General features: G+C 44.8%; 1 protein-coding gene across 2 annotated transcripts; it reads right to left on the reverse strand.

The window, feature by feature from the left end:
* Nucleotides 1-32: 32 nt before the first annotated feature.
* Nucleotides 33-17,289, reverse strand: dgkaa (diacylglycerol kinase, alpha a). 2 transcript variants are annotated; one of them, XM_034590293.1, is made up of 24 exons: nucleotides 17,088-17,289; nucleotides 8,966-9,074; nucleotides 8,614-8,690; nucleotides 6,990-7,119; nucleotides 6,776-6,850; nucleotides 6,633-6,682; nucleotides 6,474-6,548; nucleotides 6,040-6,156; nucleotides 4,783-4,900; nucleotides 4,563-4,651; nucleotides 4,327-4,446; nucleotides 4,012-4,110; nucleotides 3,761-3,847; nucleotides 2,935-3,008; nucleotides 2,775-2,849; nucleotides 2,588-2,673; nucleotides 2,398-2,487; nucleotides 2,127-2,287; nucleotides 1,973-2,037; nucleotides 1,644-1,734; nucleotides 1,330-1,516; nucleotides 476-593; nucleotides 269-329; nucleotides 33-171 (listed from the first exon to the last, which is right to left on the reverse strand). In XM_034590293.1, the coding sequence occupies exons 2-24, from the start codon at nucleotides 9,039-9,041 to the stop codon at nucleotides 91-93; spliced, it is 2,202 nt and encodes a 733-aa protein (XP_034446184.1). In that variant the 5' UTR covers nucleotides 9,042-9,074; nucleotides 17,088-17,289; the 3' UTR covers nucleotides 33-90. The 2 variants fall into 2 exon arrangements, with proteins under 2 accessions (XP_034446184.1, XP_034446183.1); XM_034590292.1 differs by having other exon boundaries at nucleotides 8,966-9,069; nucleotides 17,081-17,289.
* Between the last annotated feature and the right edge of the window lie 736 nt (nucleotides 17,290-18,025).

Consider the following 18,025-nt stretch of genomic DNA (forward strand, 5'->3'; position numbering starts at 1 on the left):
ATTCAAAATTGATTTTATATATTGAAAATCACAACGTGTCAGTTTCTCTATTTACAGTGGACAAGTGCATGAAGTCAGTTCGGTGTCATTTCATTTGTAGTTGAAGAACCCAGTGGGTTTGGCCTGAGGACCCATCAACATCCGGGCTTGATTCTTGTGAGTGATGTGAATCTGGAAAGAAAAAAATACAAACGCAAAAAACGTGGAGTAAATGACATTGTAGCTTGAGGATGTGATTCCTGCAGTGTGTTGTTTTGTGTGTAGTTACCGTGCAGGGAGGCTGCATCCACGGCTCCCCATCTATCTGCATTGGTAATGCTTTCTTTGTCCTGGGATCAGCAAACAAAACAAATGACTGTCACGTGTAATTAACATACCAATAGAAAAACCCAGCGAAGGATCCTCGTCAGTCAGACGCAGGCCCGAGAGCCCAAAGCTGGACGAGTCTGAACACGTCCGTGTGGCTGTGTCTCACCTGATGGTGATCTGGGACGTTTTGGCGAGCCTCACCGCGCTCTTCAGGCCTGTGTAGATCTGCCCCATCTCCATGGCTCCTTCAAGGCCGACCACCTCTAACCGACGGTCACTGAGATCTGACAGGGACACGCGGACACGATGAGCATAGACAGACAGACAGATAGATAGATAGATAGATAGTCCCCTTATGAAACCAAATTCAAATTCTCTAGATCTGGATTTTATTTGGATCTGCACTAAATTGCACACACTCATGAATATTCATGCCTCCATCCGTCCATTATCTTGACCACTTATCCTTTGACGGTGGGTGGGGGGGGTGCTGGAGCTAATCCCCCCTGACATTAGGTGTGAAGTGGGCTACACCCTGCACAGGTCACCAGTGTGTCACAAGTCCAAAAACATCTATTAACACTCACATTCACAACCACAGGTCAATGTGGAGTGTCCAACTGACCCAACCCCAAACTTCACACATGCACACTTCACACAGTAGGACGGCTCCGCCCACACTCATAAATATCAGCCCTCTAAACACGAGTTTTTTTCATCATGATTCATGAATTATTCTCCAGGAAAACAATGACAATGTTGAATATCAACATATTTTGCATTTTGTTCAGTCCTCACAAGTTCAAGAGGTCAAAAACAGTTTTTATGAAGCCACTGTGACCTTTGACCTTCGACCACCAAAATCTAATCATTTTACCCTTGAGCACCAAATTTGAGATACTGAGATGTCATGAACATCAAGAATTGGGACAAACGGACGTACAACCTGGAATAAACTAAACCTGATGAGTGCAGATTCAAACCAACATGTTTGACTTCACACGACATCAGACTTCTCACCTTGGGCCGTCACTTTGAGGATTTCTGGGTCGGTGATCACCTCCGGCTCCTCCTGACTGGACGGCGCCTTCGCGTCTCCTTTTTTGGTCTCGCCCCAGAGGTTGGAGCCCCCGTGCATGCTGGGAATGTTGAGTACAGCAACGCCCTCTAGCGAGAGGCTGCTGAGGTCCAGGGCCGTACCGCAGCACTGAAAGGGGGGGGGGGGGGGGGGGGGGGGGGGGGGGGGGGGGGGGGGGGGGTGCAGGAAAGTAACACATCAGCATCATACACATTGCACACGTGCACTTGTGGTGAGGGCCGCGCTGCGTTCTCACCTCGATCGTTATACTCTCGTTCAGCTTCTTGCAGGAAGCAGAGATGGTTTCTGACGTGGCGAATTCGAAATACCACAGCTTGTTCTTCATTCTGCAGTCACACAGAAATGTGAGTTTCAGGTTTAACACATGTTTTACTTCCACTGAACATTTTCTCCTTCCAGCACACGCGGCTCTTCAGCAGGAGGAGGAGCCACAGACACCTGCATGTGGCCTTTATCAGCTTTAAGAATCAGTCGACACGAGCAGGAAAAAGGAAAAACAGCTGACGACGTCAAATTGAGAGCGAGAGAAACGGGTTATCTTCCCCTAAAGAGGTAGATTCATACCTGCTGTTGAATTTCTGCGGATGTTTCTCCCTCATTGTGTGAAAGCGGTGAGCGATGGAGGCATCCTGTCAACGCAACACAACAAAGCAACTTTACAAACCTCGAAACACACAAACACACTTCCTCTTGTGCAACGTATTTCTGAGAAACTCACAACTCCGATGGAGAAGTAGTTGTTGATGATTTCGTACGGCACCGGGTCTCCCTTCTCCTGGCTCTCGTCTGTGATGACCTGCACGCTCCAGCGGTCCATCAGCACCTGGGAGCTCCCCTCGATGTCTTTGAGGATACGAGTCAGATCCTCGCCGTCATATCCTGCACAGTGGAAACGAGAGGATCAATCTTTAAATATTTAAAAGAAACATCTATTTGGATCAAACATGTTTAATTTCATTGTTTTCATAATAAGGAAAATCCTTCCCCACCTCCTCCCCATCGCAGACAGCGTGCCAGGTCATTTCCGGTTCCCAGAGGAAGCACAGCGACGGGTGGTCGTACCTGCAGATTGGCTTTGTCTGATTGTAAGAAAAAAGGAATAAACGGAATAAAGGATCATCAGAATTGTCACCAGAAGCTCACACAGGCCTTTTATGGAGCTCAGCCCGCCGGTCTCACCTATCGCGTCCAGGATCCAGCCGACTGTGCCGTCTCCCCCGCACACCAAGATCCTGTAATCCTGCAGATTTCTGAAGAAGCTCAGTCTGGAAGAAATGTGAAGACAAATATAAAGACAGCAAACGATCCAGGCCTGAAATATTCAGAACAAAGTGATAAATATACTAATAATCTGCTGATTACTCACCCTGGTCCAGGTCCACCGTTTGAAAGGTTGTAAACCTGCCGCGGGTTCAGTAAATACTGAAACTTACGCAGGACCCTGAAACACATAAAACCAGATTAAACAATGTGAACGTTTTAAACACGTATTTCTACATGAATGTGTTTTTTTTTTTTTGACTCACCTCTCTCCCTGCTTGCCTCCACTTTTAGGATTAACAAACACGAGAACAGGATGGGTGTTTGACACAGGGCTGATCTAAGTGACATCAAAAATTATAACAATATTAATAATACTTCAAGACAGGAAGACAAAAATGAGAATAAAACAATGGAACATGAGCAGAGAACAATAAAAAGATAAAAGCACATAAGTAAATAAATAAATAAAACTAGAACTTGTATATTTATATACTAAAGAAAGTGAAAAGATATTCCTGGATCCACGTCCTCATCCGGATCCACACCTAAATTAAATGGTTTCTCTCCTGACTCACACCACATCCCTTCACCAAGTTTCCTGATAATCCGTTTAATAGTTTTTGTGTAATCCTGTTGATTAACACACAAACAAATGCCAGTGAAAACATAACCTCCTTGACCGAGGTCATGATTCAGTGTAAATAAGAGTCAATGTCAATCATTTGACAAAAGTTTTCACGAAAAGAAAAGTTTGAAGAAAGGGATTTAAAAGTCTCTCTAAGTTCATTCGGCTCAAATAGCAAAAGCTCGGTCGCCCTTTGTCATGAGGTGAGTAACCAGGGGGCGGATCTCAGGGGGTCAATACACCTGAGAGGTTTTCGGGTTGGAGGCAATTTAAGGCCTTAAAAGTGAGCAATAGAATTTCAAAATCAATAACAGCTGCTGATAGATATACACAGATAAATGATAAAGAATAAGTATACGTGCTGAGTTTACTCTTTACTTTTCTCAACGATGGATTCTGTCCATACTCAGCCCACAGACGTCACATTTGTTAACCACAGAAGCCGTCACGAAGCAGAACAATACCTGCAGCACTTGTCCATCAGGAGTCGTATTGAGCTCGCTGTCGTCCGTCGAGCCGGAGCAGCAGTTCTTCACGTTGTTCGGTCTCTCCTTCAGGCGGGAAAACAAAGTGCAGAGGGAATACGTGAGCGATGTGAAGAAACATCTCTCCACACTGCAGCTGTCAAAGTGCCACACAACAACACGGAAACAGCCCCGGGCCGATGTTGTGTTGTGCGTTGGTGTTTGTACTGTACATGAGGATGATTCAGTACCTTTATAACAGGATATATGGCCCATGGAGGCAGGATATGGTCTCTGAGCAACCCACAGCTGCACTCTGTTGGCTCCTGGTCGGCACATTCATCGTGACGCTGTCAAACATAGACAGTGAGGATTGACAGGAGCTATATTCATCTTTTACATCATGTTTTTTAATCTCTGTTGCGGTGGATTCGTACAGCGGAAAGAATCAGGGAGTGAAGAAGAGGAGGAATTGAGCGGATAATAAAGCAGAATGACCGAAACACACTTTGTGTCCTCACTTCACAGACGCTAAGAAGCAGTCACACATTAAGAAGCCTCCTCACCAACGTGTGGCACCACACACAGTGTTTGCCCGTTAAGCCTTGGAAGCTCTTGATCTTCTTCTGGCATTTATCGCACTTCCTGGACTCACAGTTCCCACTCACCCAGTCGTGCGCTGGAACCTGAAATGTGGGATGAGTGTTTTAACATGAAGAGCGGAGCACAGACACACAGGATGGAGTTTAATTTAGACCGCCGGTGTCACTGCTAATGTTGTCATGGAGACAACTGGCATTACCCCCATGTCTTTCTTGGACTTCACAAACGTCCTGGTGCAAGGAGCCGGGTTCTTGTTAGCGCAGCGTCCGTGGACCGTGTACCTGCAGCCTGCAAAACAAGAACCCAGCTTTCATACGAATATTTCTTATAAATGAGTGTTAATGTGAAAATGATGCTGCAATTCCCAGTGATAAATGTCACTGCAGCGCTGCCCTCCTCTGGTGACTCCAGGAACTCACAGGTGCAGCACAGCCCTTGCTTCCTCAGGCCGAGCAGCAAGTTCTGACACACGTTGCAGTAAACGGGCTTGTTGAAATGTTTCATCCTCCAAAGGTGCTGCCCGTCCTTCTGGGTCATCTGCTTGTCGAAGGAGGGAAATCATAAAAGATGGGGATGCAAAGAAAGAGCAGAGGGTTGTGCTTCAAGCTTCGTGTTGTTGTTCAAACTCGTCTGCATTTTGAATAGACAACACACTGTCTGTAACATAAGAAGCTTATATCTGTTTCCTTTGTTCGAATTTGGATCAAAAGATGCAGATCCTGTCCTAAACGTCCTGTGGTAAAGGCTCGTGTTTCACAGTGTTTCACACCCACTCCATGACTAACCTTGCCTTAATGAGACTGCTGATTATGCAGTATGTAGTGGCTCGACACATCCCGACACACTGTGCAGCACCGGGGCTGTTCACATCCACGCCGACTATAATCTCAAGTTCTCCACACAAGATTATAAGGCTGCTTTCAATCTGTTTACTGAGCGACCGGCGCTCTTATCCAGATTACACTCTGAAATGCTTTTTAGTTGGATTTTCATTCCTGCAGGATGAATCAGCCTCGATTTCTGCATGAGGCAAAGCGGGGGCGGCCCACGGGGGAAGCACACTGCGACTGTGGGGGGGCTGAATCTATGCACCCCGGGCTTCAAATGTCTATTGGTGGCTTGAAATAGGCCGGGGGGGAAGTCCCTGGCCTTGTTGTAGAGGCCGAGCCCAGTGACAGAGTCCGCTTCGTGGTTTTAGAAACTGCCACAGTGAGCTGCCAGACACACAGTCTCACAGTGTGTTGCTTTTAAATCTCCTGGCAACACAATCCACAGAACTGGCCTCTCCTTGATTTAAGGTAATAGTTTTTTATGTGTTGATGTGCAGCCAACGTGGATATGGTTTATTTCTCTAGTCAAATAAAGTGCATCTGCTTAAGATTACCATTTTATGCAAGTGCTGTTAAATGTGGGCACAGATTGAACCGGGCACAGAGAAAACACTAAAGTGCTCAGATGGTGCAGAGTTTGCATGAGAAGCGATGACATTATCACGCACTGTAACACTGAGTCGGCACAAAAAAGGCCCTTACAGACGGGGAGGAGGCCGAGGCGCACGAGGCCGGGATTTCACAAGAGCAGTAAAAGTGGGTTTTTACTACTTTGTGAGACACCTGCTCTCACAATGAAATAGCCAGCGCTTCAGTGAAAAGAGAAACATGCAGCTTTCAAAGCACCTTCAGTCCCAGCAGCACCAGCAAGGGGACGTTGTTCATGCCCCCCTCCACCCACTCCTCCAGAGACACCGTGCCGCTGCTGTCGGCATCAATAGCCGTCATCATGTCCTTCAGAACCTGGTGAAATGATACGTGGTTGATTTTTTTTTACCTCTGAATCGCTTATTTTCCATCACTTGAAGAAACACCACACGTTTTCTGAAACCTGTCATGCATGAGAATGTGTGAATGTGATTGGAGCAGAGAGGTTTATCATTTTTTACTGACCCTAGCAAATGAGTGACAGGTGGTGCCATACACACCACGTCATCAAGGACATCTTGTGCAAACAAATGTGCATTTACTATAGTGTCATGGCTGATAGGGCCGTATGCTCGGGCTTTTAGGTGTTTCCTGGATGTTTACATTTCAGAGCAGGGCATTGTGGGACTTACCGGCCTCAACTCTGACACATCCCAGCCCAGGTATTCTGCAGCATGCATCATCTGAGCAATAATCCTGTCCACTTCCTGTTTGAAAAGGACCAAGAGACGTGTTTTTTAGAGTTGCAGACAGTTTCTATGATGTGTTACTTCACAGTCTCGACAACTTACAGAGCTGTCGAGGACTCCGTTCCCGTCTCGGTCATAGAGCTTGAAAGCAACTAAAGAGAGAGAAGGGAGAAGAGAGTGGAAGCAGCTGCACAGGAATCATCACTCACGTTATTGTGGGCAAGAAAAATAAACAAGCGACTCACACTCCAGCTTGTCCCGGGGCTGGTCGTCCTCCAGCAGAGAGAAGTAACAGGAAACATCCTTCAGAAAAACCTCCTCTACAGGAGACAGGGAGGAGAAACGCCGGAGTCACAAGCAGAACCACACAACGGGCACCGATAGACGACTACATGCCAAATAGGCCGGGGTGTAAATTGATAAGGGCTTGTTACAGAGTTGTGTTGTGTGTAATCTCACTGGTGCTGTCTTCCTGGGTGGGTTCGGAGTTTTGGAACGAGAGGAAGAGTCGCTGGCAGAGGGCCACAGGGAAGTCCTCCACTCCTAAATACGTCTTCAGGAACAGACGGAAGCCTTCTTCATTGATGCACTGGTGGAAACAATGAATGGGTGAGACATACTTTAAAAAGAAGTGTCGCAACCATCTGTGTGTGTGTGGTAACTTCTGCATTTTTTTCTAAATCCACTGTACTGAAAATAAGGGAAGATTGTTGCTGCCATGTTGAAAAAAAAAAACGCTCCTGAGAAAAACAAGCCTCTTGTTTTGATTGTGGGATCCAAGATGTTTCTCTGCAGAACTTAATTAATCATTTATGAGTAAAAACACGTCTCCAGAACTGGAGCGGCTGCAGGATTCTTCCTGTGACAATTACATATGACAGAAAAACACGATTTTAGACCATCTGTCTGGTCTGGTATCTGTTTCTCACACGATAATCGTCCGCAGGGCTCGATCATAGTGAACCACAAACCCACTTCTTGTTGACATAATTCCATTTCCATGGTTGATGCCCTGCAGAGCGGCAACAGTAATAAATAATGTCACTGCAAAGCAGGCAGATCACAAGAAGAAGAACAACAGAGAGAGAAATAACGCACTGCAGTTGTATGTCTCCACCGACCAATGCAGTTTCAGTCTAAATGAAATTTGATTCCAGACTCACATGAGGTCAGCGTGAACTTTGACCAATTACATCTAATGAGTCCAAGTGACTGGTCAAGAGGCCGAAACCGTGGCCATGACCTTTGACCACCATGATCGTGGTCTTGTTGAAATTCTCTATAGGCGATCCTGAATTCTCACGAGGTCACTGTGACCTTGATCAGAAGGGCGAGAATGTCCACAGGTAGGTAACGTTTCAGAGTCACTGTGACATTGACCTTCGACCAACTAAATCGAATCAGTTCATCCCTGAGTCAAAGTGAGCGTTTGTACCAAATTTGAGGGAATTCCCTCACGGTGCTCTTGAGATGATCGTGTTCATAAGAACAACACAAAAAACCTAATGCCTCCAGTCACCAGCTGTCACAGGAGTGCAGGACTCATTGTTCTGCAACATTTACATAATATTCAATTAAAATAAATTGTCCTTTGCAGCTTAGAAGTTATATACTTGTACTTTACGACACTATTTATGTTTTCTTCTATGATAAAACATTTCCTCCCAATTATCTAATAAAACAGTTTGTAGTTAAATCATCCATAAGAAATTACGACGTTTGCTTCCAGCGCAGATGAGTTGGCAGCGTCAGCCGCTGATGTACAGGGTTGGAAAGATGTTTTTTTTCCAATAACATTTGCGCTGACTCTGCACCGAGGCCTCGCTGCGTAGGCAAAACCAAGTGGAGTCATTTACATTTGCAAAAAGAGGTTTCTCACGGACGGCTCCATCAACGTGATCAATGGGTACGAATCTAATTAATCAGTGTAGAAGAATCAATAACCAAACAATATACGTTAGTCACACGCTCATTTCCCAGTGGACGGCTCCGCTCAGAGCTATAACTCAGCTGAGTCATGCGCCTCGAGAGGTTTGGAGCCGACCTTGTGCTGAAAAAACATCAGGACGCGGCGCCCCCTCACCTCTCCGTGTCTGTGCCGGGCCAGACGGCCATCTGCATCAAACTCCCTCAGCACATCCTTCACCTTCAAGCTGCAGTCTGGAAGCAGAGACACACACAGGGTCGCACAGGGATACACACACATGGGGCCAGTTCTCAAACCTCTATGAAAACACATGAATCACAATGAAGCTGGGGAGCAGAGGATGTGCCTGCTTTATTTTCCAAAACAACAGAATGCTCCTGCTGCCTCTCTCTGGATATGAAAAACCATACCCAAGTATAAATGAGTGTGTGTGTGTGTGTGTGGGTGGCTGGAGGAGGGGGGGTAGTTAAGTGCTGAGAAAGCCGCCCGCCCGCTCGTCTGTACTCACACTCAATGTACTGCTGCAGCTGGATAAAGTCGACAGGGTTCAGTTCCTTCACCTCTGGGTTTGTGGGGGTGGACATGGTGCCTGCTTCTGCACCAACCGCGTGCCTGTGCTCGGGCGAGAGAGAGAACCAGTGAGACACAGATGCGGAGGGAAGAGGAGGTGGGTGCACGGTAGCCTCCTGCTTCTTTTGTAAAAAGCAACACAAAAAAAGCGTCGCTGCGAGCGAAAGATAGCATCTCCCGTTCGGCGCGGCTCAGAAACACGACTGTAGACGAGGAGGTTCACACTCGACAGGCAGACCTTCAGAAGATGATCACACACACACAGAACCCCACACAACCACTTTGATATGTCCTCGTTCATAAAGCAGTCTTTTCCCAACGTGAATTTAAATACATTTTCACCTCCAATAAGAAGGTAATGTTTTCACTCCTGTCGTTCCTGATTGTTAAGTGATTTATATTTTTGTTTGTAATGTTTTGCCATCTTTGATCTGGAGCAGGAAGCGGATCAAAGGATTCCTTTTAAAGATTGTGAGGCATATTTCAACATTTTCGTGGATTTCTCAGAGAATAACTGATGAAGATCTTAATGAAAAGAACTTATTATGAGGGGAGTGTCTACAATGTGGTGCAGATCAGAATGAAAAACTGCATCAAGTGAATTTTAATGTGGTTTCATAAGGGGATTAGATGTCTTTCAGCAAAACCTACAGATCCGCTCTGCACCAAAAATGTGGTGGGATGGGACCTGGAGCCAGAGATTTAATAATTTCATTTTGGTGCACATTCTTAATTTTTTTTCCTGATATCTATATATTTCTATTAGTGTGTGAAATTCGGTGCACCTTGATTTAAGGGGCCTACATGAGGAAGCTCACTGTGGTTATTTTACATCTCTTTCCATCTTTAATACGTTATAGCTGCTTAAAACTGGGCCAAGAGTCTGGCAGAAACGATGTCAGGCCCCTGAGACTTCGACTCAAGGGATTCCCTGCAGCCCAAATCTCGTTCCATGCACTCATTAGCCCATTTAAGGTTTACAAAAAAACCCAGTAATGCTCTGTCTTTTGTTTGGTTTAGCACAGGAGAGGACAGTGAGATGTTGAAACGCAGAGAGGATCAATCGTATCTTGCAGAGAGATCCAAAAAAAACAAATTAACTTGTGGAGGGACCTCACCTTTAAATGGAGGGAAGAGACATAAATGTCATGCAGGGCAAAAAGTGAGCGTGATGATGAATCATACACAGAAATGGAACTTGTTAGTGGTAAAAGTTGGTGAAGCGTGTTATCCTGAAGCTGACCACATGACGTTTGAATGGACATTTGCTTATAGAGAAGGAAGGTTTCCCCAAAGGAGAAATGAGTCCACAGAGCTGCAGTTTGTTGCTTTACATATAAAAACATCACAGATACATGAGAAGCATTTGACCCGGCGTTTGAAAGCCGCTTCACAGAAAACATAAAAGCCACGTTTGATATTAACAACACGATGCTTTTAGAAATAAGAAAAGACGCATTACAGCGCTGAGTGCTGCAGGAAATTCCATAAGACGTGACGACAAATAGATAAAGTTCATCAATCATTGAAGAAATAGGAGGAGCTAGTTAATGGAGGAGAGAAAGTCATATCCTGTCACCATGTAAGAAACACAGGCGTAGATAGAGACTGGATTTACAGAGTGTCGGCTGATAATCAATATGTTTTGCAATTATGTATGAAATATGATCTTAGGAGTCTGTTCTAATGAGCAGCAGGAAGTAGAGCACAAGCTGTTCCGCTCGGCTAATGCATCTTCCTCATGGTGAGAAGATTTAAAACCAAGACCGTGTAACATCTGATGGAGAGAATAAAATATTCTGTTATTGACAAAAGAAGAATATATGAGTTGTAAAGAAGTGCATACACATCTGCCTTGGCACAATACTATTCAAATTCACTAGATCGCACACACTCTAAAATATGTCTGACCTTTTCCATCCAGATCCGTGAATTATTCTCAATGAAAATGTGGGAAAATGTCACATTGTTAAAGAAAGTGAAAAACATACCACACCAAAACTTTGAGATGATAAGATATAATATAGAGTCTGACAAACTTCAGGTAGATGTTCTGAAGTGACTCACTTCATCACTCCTCACTTCATGTTACACCTTTTACCGTATTTTCTATGATTCACCATTACCTTGGAATCAGTCAATCAAAACTCTCACTCTAAAGACCCACGGGATTCAGGGTGATTCAGAGTCTGAAGCAAGGTTCACGTCTTTGTTCCATTGTTCACATTTGATCTGGTTCATTGTGATTTATGAATCACACTGAAGGATTCTGTCCAACATGCGTACTTCCTGTTGTCATCACCGAGTTGGGCTGGGTCGACCTCTACTTGACCTTGATTGGTTTGTAGACTGGCGAGTGTCTGACGACAGCGTGTTGACAGTTCAGATGTCGTGTTTTCCAACTTGTTTCAATTAAGTGCATCGTAAAAATGTGTCTTTCCGTTTGAATGGAGAAAGTGAATGAACCGGTTCTCTCCATTAATTTCGTTGCTACAGTCATATTATTATTATTATTATTATTATTATTATTATTAGTAGTAGTAGTAGTAGTAGTAGTAGTAGTAGTAGTAGTATTATCATTATGTCCTTGTGGTTCAAACCTAAGGAATCCTGTCAGACGATCTTTCTCTTCTTCTATTGTTTGATGCTGTCTCCACTTCCTGTCACTGGTCTGAAATTCCAAAGTATCCCACAACAGTGTTTTCACACTGGTCCAATAAAATAATAAATAATTTGAATTGTTTTCATCTTAAAACTCGTCTGGGTTGTGTGATCCATCGCTGCATTAGGGCCGGTCTGCATTACCATTTCCATTACAAGGTAATAATGCAGTGTTGACTTTCTAAATCAATCTGCACTTTACATGCATTACCGTGCAACATTGATGTGCCTCTGAAAACAACACAAGGCTCTTTAGTCTGTTGGAGTGCACAAGTCAAGAGAATTTGCTTATTGATTTTAATACCATGTGGATGCGAATGAAAATGGAAAGCTGGAACAGGAAGTTCTACAACAAGCTTTGGAAAGTGGTCTGATCCTGAAAGGCCACTTGCTGCAGCCTGCAGAGTAATTCTGGTATTTCCCCAATAAACAATGAGGTTTTTATAAAGGATTTAAAGGGGAAATAGCTAAAAATAGAAAAGGACAAATAAACTGACGCACGTGTAACGGATTGAACGGTTAAATACCCGCGCTGCAAACCTGATTTCATGTTTCACATCAGAATACATCAATCCTCAGCTCCACAAACGGCTGCTGAAACGGACCTGACTGTAAATGTGTTGTTTCAGGGACAGCAGGAAAATAAGAGGACACAGAACCTACTGAGAAAAATCACCCGTCCGCTCCTTACATGTGATTAGGCCCCATTTGCTCCCTTCAGAGTCTGAGAGGTTCACCCTGTCCTCACTTAATTCCCTCAAAAGGTCAGCGGCGTTGCCTAGCAGTTGGGTTTTTTTCTGCTGCCGATCGGGTGGGCCGGGTCTGCGTCGACGGCAAAGTGACACGCGGAGGAGTCGTGAAAGGCCATCTGCCGCTGATCACCTGCTTACAGCCCGGGGAAGTGTTTCTGCTAAAAATACGCACCTGACTCCATCTTCAAACGCTCGTCTCAGAAATGGACTAAATATAGGTCGTCTGAAGTTTGTTCACACGTTAATTACAGCTCCGGGTTTTAGATGTTGTTGTTTTTTTGATCCTCCCAAGAGGCCGGGATGATGTCATGAGCAGCATTTTGCCACCACCACCGTCATCATCATTATCATCATCACGATGATCTGGTTCTACAAGATCTGGGGCCTGTCTGAGTAATTTGATTCCCCCGCTTCCTGATTAGATAATGATTTGCATGCAGAGTAGGAATCAGGAGCAGGCGGACACATGGGGGCAACAGGAAGAGGAATCCCCTCCACTCCGAGCGGAACGAGGAATAGTGCGATGAGAAAAACAACAAACAATGGCACCATCTGAATGAGCTTACTGAGGCGAGTATGAATATTTCATCAGGTTGCAGGAATGTCTGAGGCTTGTTAGGACTTAATACAGAGTGTGTGACTAACTGCCTGCGGCCTGGTTCTCATTAACTTACACTGCTGGACTAAGAGTTGTTTCATAAAGGAGCCGCCGATGTGGCTTTGTAAAGCGAATTATGTTTGAGATTCCTTTCAGAGGAGATTCGACAGAGCCGTCGTTCAGCTTTGACGTACGTGGGTTTGCACTGCAGACAGTCGGAGGTACGACTCAGCTGCACGCTCGAGCAGAAACGCACAAAAGCAGAAGCCCACTGACTCACTGCTGCCACCGCTTCTTCAAAAAGAGCAATCTTAATATTAAAGTGGTTCTCTGGGCAGCAACAGATTGTGAAAGCGGCGTCCACTCCCCGCCAGAAAAACCTCTGGAAAAAAACCAAACCGACTCTGACCACTCGACTGCAAAACACCAAATCAACAAGTGGGGGATTAGAGTAGACAGTTCATCTGGCACACGCACACACACACACACACACACACACACACACACGCACACGCACACGCACACGCACACACACACACACACACACACACACACACACGCACACACACACACACACACACACACACGCACACACCATGTGTTTAATTATAAACCCTTCATGTCCCTATGTTCAACTGTCAACACCCATAAAAGACCCTTTTTACACAAATCACTTGAAGGTTTGCTTGGGGATGACCTTTTTCCACGCGGCCTAATGTTTGTGCAAGCTGTCGTAACACCCACGCCTTGTGTCAAGGAAATCTGCTGTTTTGCAACACTTGCAGGGTGCAGAGCCTTCGACTCCGTCACCCTGTGGTTGGAAAACACTGCGTAGGTTCTTTCAGCTGAAGTCTAACGTCGGGCATCTGTTTTCCTCCTCGAACTCTTCTCTGGGCTGAAGTGTGTGCAGATTGCAGCGGGCTAAGAGGAGGGGGAGGAAGGACGTGCTCGGTTGCTGTGGAAAGTGTTTCCCTCCATCAGCTGCTCTCCGTCAGAGCGCTGCCATGGGTGACTAACAGGTAGGAGGAGGGCGGCCGGCTCGGAGGAAGGGGGGAGCCCGGTCGGCGAGCTGCGAGTCTTCCCCCTGCAGCTCCACCTCCTCCCACGCCACCAGCACTGGCCTTCCAAACCAGAGGCCAAATTACATTCTACATGCAGATGCTACTGTGAGTCACTGCATGAGCCGGGGAACACTCCCTTGCTAAAAGGGAACTGTTTGCTCAGGGGGTCGCGCCGCAGGCCGAGCAAGAAGCGTTTCACTCAGTGGAACAACAGCCAGAGGAGAAAATGCAGTTTCTTCACTTTTACAGTATCTGTGGAGCCACATATTGTGACCACTACTTCCCCTGTTGGTTTTATCTTCACTCTTTCAGAGTCGGGGTCGAACTGGCAAAAACCAACTGAAGCCTCAAAGCAGAAATACATGTTTTCATCTTTTTAAATGTGTGTATCCAAATACGGATCTGCCCAGTGTGAGATTCATCAACTGAATAAAACGGTTGCGTAATGAATAGAGAGAACAATAAGGGCCGCTGTTGGGGCTTTCCCTTCACTGCGACTGTAATTAAAGAAGTGAAAAGCACAACAGAGGAACAGTCCGTGCACAATAAACAAACGATTGTAAAAACAGACCAAAAGAAGAGAGAGGAGAAAAGGACATTCCCCACACATGAATCACCGATTGCTTGGAAAACGAAGGAACGGCTTCCCTCGCTCTCCGGCTTCAAAGCGACGCCGGCCCCGTCACCCCGAGCTCAGACGTGAATGGGACTTATGTAATAGCTCGTTGTGTGTAGGCAGCTTTGTGGAAGAGCACGAAAACCTGCCCAGACTTGTGAGTGTGCCACAGCCACTGTTTTCACTGTGTGAGAGTGTGCACGTACACACAACTGAAAACGAAACGTTGAATGTCACATTTTTCAACGTGGTGTCCTGCACCATCAGGGTCATAAGTCATCCGGGGATCTGAAAGAACTAGAATATACACGACTGTGAATTATTTTCTACGTATGAATGGACGAGGCTTCACTAGAGCAACTTCTAATCACTTCTGTGACCTGATAAGAATAAAATCCTGAACAGTTTCCCTCTAAAAACAGGTTCAAAACGAGGTAAATTAACACAGGATGTTATGATAAAATGAAGGAAGTGAAGGCAAATTAAATAATACAACTGCTGCATTTAGAGAAGTGAACCATAAAAAGGCCTTGATGCCATTTCTCAGATCACACCAGTCATGCCATAGCAACAGGGATCGAACAATGGTGCTAAAAAGAGCTGATAAACAATATGTTTTACAATTCTTGTAGAAATATGAAGTTATAAGTTTGTTATATTGAGCAACAGGAAGTAGAGCACAAGCTTTACTGATTCACTAATGCATCTTTTTCACGGTGAGAAGATTTAAACCAAGACCTTGTAGTTTTTTCTATAGAGAAATTAATAAATTCTCCTATTTACAAACAAAAGTGAGTTAATAAGAAACTAGAACGTCGCTCAGTCGAGTTCAAACCTCCAACAGTTCCGGTTTGAAACCACATTTAATTTCACTGGAACCTGATTTTTCTCTGAGAAAAGAGGGGAAACGTATTTTTTGTTAAAGTGCCAGAAAACTCATCCACTCCCTGAACCGGATCTGCACCAAAATTAAGTGGATTATTTTTTGACGCATACTTTACATGACGAAACATATCCTCCATTTATCATGATAATTATCAATATCGACTGATATGTAACATTTTATCTACATATAGTTTGTGGCCATATCGCCGACCCCAATAAAAAACCACACCACAGAGCGTAGAATGAGCTCAACTCTTCTCAGTTCTCAGCCTCTGGTCTCAGATACAAACATCAGCAACAGGACATTTGACCTGATTGACTGATGGGGATCATTGTCCCCCCCCCCTGTCCCCTGGAGATCAAGTGGAGCAGAAACTGGCAGATTAGGCCAAAAAGGTCTGATTCAAGGCTTTCCTGTTTGTTTAGTTTCTCCAGGTGTAATGAGGGCAGACAGTCACTGATCAGTGCCCACCATCATCCACCATCCTCCTCTTCCTCACACCACCAGTGAAAAACCCCTCGGAGGAGTTAAACGTCTGCCTCCCTGTCTCCTCTGCTGCAGCAGCCACATCCTACAACACTCGCAGATAAAAAAAAACAATCAAACAACAGGCGGTGAGCGACTTATCAAGTTGCACTGTGTCGTGTGTTGGCAGCTTTGAGTAAAACACACAGTGGAGACCTTTACTCCAAACTATTTAAAGAGGGCACAACCCAAAATAGTCCAAACCCTGACAGACGAACTGAGGGCAGGGTCCCCCGAGAAGAAGAAGAAGAAGAAGAAGAAGAAGAAGAAGAAGAAGAAGCAGGGAACTCAAGCAGTCTGACATTAAAAAGCATCAACTGAAGAGAGGTTTATCCCATAATATCCTTAATCGTCTACTGACACTTTAGTTCAATCTTTCTTATTTTATTTCATTGATAATTTTTACCATATTCCCATTGATATTTACTATCAGGCGCTGCTTCTGCATTACTCTGTATAAACTGTATTTGTCTTCACTTACATTTTTAGACTTTTATTGTTTTATTCACTGTATTATATCATATATTGTTAGAATCATCTCATCTGATCTTATCTTATCTTATCTTGTGAGGACTTAAAGGGAGAAGACAGAGGATGAAACATCAGTTTAACATTCAAGCAGCAGCAGCTCTGCCCTGTTGGATGTTGAATTACTCAGTAATACACACACACACACACACACACACACACACACACACACACACACACACTATCTCAGGAGTGTGTAAAGAATTAAACCCTCGTGCACAGAGCTCGTGCACATCTCTTTCATGTTGTGACAGCAGAGTCTCTGCAGCTGAAACTTCAACAAGACGAGTCTGCACCTCTCTCTCTCTCTCTCTCTCTCTCTCTCTCTGTTATTCTGTGTGTGTGTGTGTGTGTGTGTGTGTGTGTGTGTGTGTGTGTGTGTGTGTGTCTCTCTCTCTCTCTCTGTGTGTGTGTGTGTCTCTTTACCTTTTTGTCGCTGGATCACTTCTCCAGAAAACTCGTGAAAATCCAGGTTTTTCCTCTGAGAAGCAAAGTGTCCGTTAAGTTTATCTGCAGACAGGAGGAGACAGGAGGAGGCAGGAGGAGGCAGGAGGAGACGGGAGGAGACAGGAGGAGACGGGAGGAGCAGACTGAAGAAGTGCGGAGCAGAGACTGAGTGAGAGCGGACTCTCCTGACAAGCACCGCCTCAGCTGCTCCGCTCCGCAAACCAACACACCCCCTCCGTCACACAGGGTGTGTGTGCGTGTGTGTGTGGGGGGGTTTCTATAGTTGTGAGGACCGTTATTGTGAGGACATTTTGGTGACTGTTGGTTTTAAGGTTTGAATTAGAATTAAGGTTTGAATTAGAATTAGAGTTATGGTTAGAATTAGGGTTTGAAGTAGGGTTAGAAGAAAAGTGTGTGTGTGTGTGTGTGTGTGTGTCTGTGTGTGTGTGTGTGTGTGTGTGTGTGTGTGTGTGCATCCATCTTCACAGTTGCAACATAGTGCACATTGTGTGGTTTCATTACCATTGTTCACACGAGCACAGACATTATTAACAGTCTGATGATTTAATAGCACAACTCTCACTGGGCCCAGTGTTTTACAAAACTTTATTTAAAATGAAGTCGAGTGAGACGAGACAATAAGATGCAAACAAACAGATGTAGTGAAAAAATGAACACAGTAAATATGATGCGTAAAAATACAGAACATTAAACAATTCAAGTAAAACACACACATACAGAAATAAAGATAAATGGCTGTTAACCATGGATTTAACTGGTTGGATAAGATATGATATAAGATAAGACAATTCATAATTTACAGGCCTCAGTTCCAGTATTTGTCGTTTCCATCCCAGATCAATGTGTCAATCAATCTGCCTCATATATACGTCACAGGTTGGTCAGAATGGGAACTGCAGTTTG

This window comes from Hippoglossus hippoglossus, chromosome 7, assembly GCF_009819705.1.
Source record: "Hippoglossus hippoglossus isolate fHipHip1 chromosome 7, fHipHip1.pri, whole genome shotgun sequence".
Taxonomy (NCBI): Eukaryota; Metazoa; Chordata; class Actinopteri; order Pleuronectiformes; family Pleuronectidae; genus Hippoglossus; species Hippoglossus hippoglossus.

Coding starts and splice junctions, on each gene's coding strand:
- dgkaa (XM_034590293.1), bottom strand. CDS start 9,041: ATGTCCACCCCCACAAACCCAGAGGTGAAGGAACTGAACCCTGTCGAC. Junction 6,683..6,775: donor GCCCCGGGACAAGCTGGAGT/GTGAGTCGCTTG, acceptor CTCTCTCTTTAG/TTGCTTTCAAGCTCTATGAC. Junction 1,735..1,972: donor CCGCAGAAATTCAACAGCAG/GTATGAATCTAC, acceptor GTGTGACTGCAG/AATGAAGAACAAGCTGTGGT.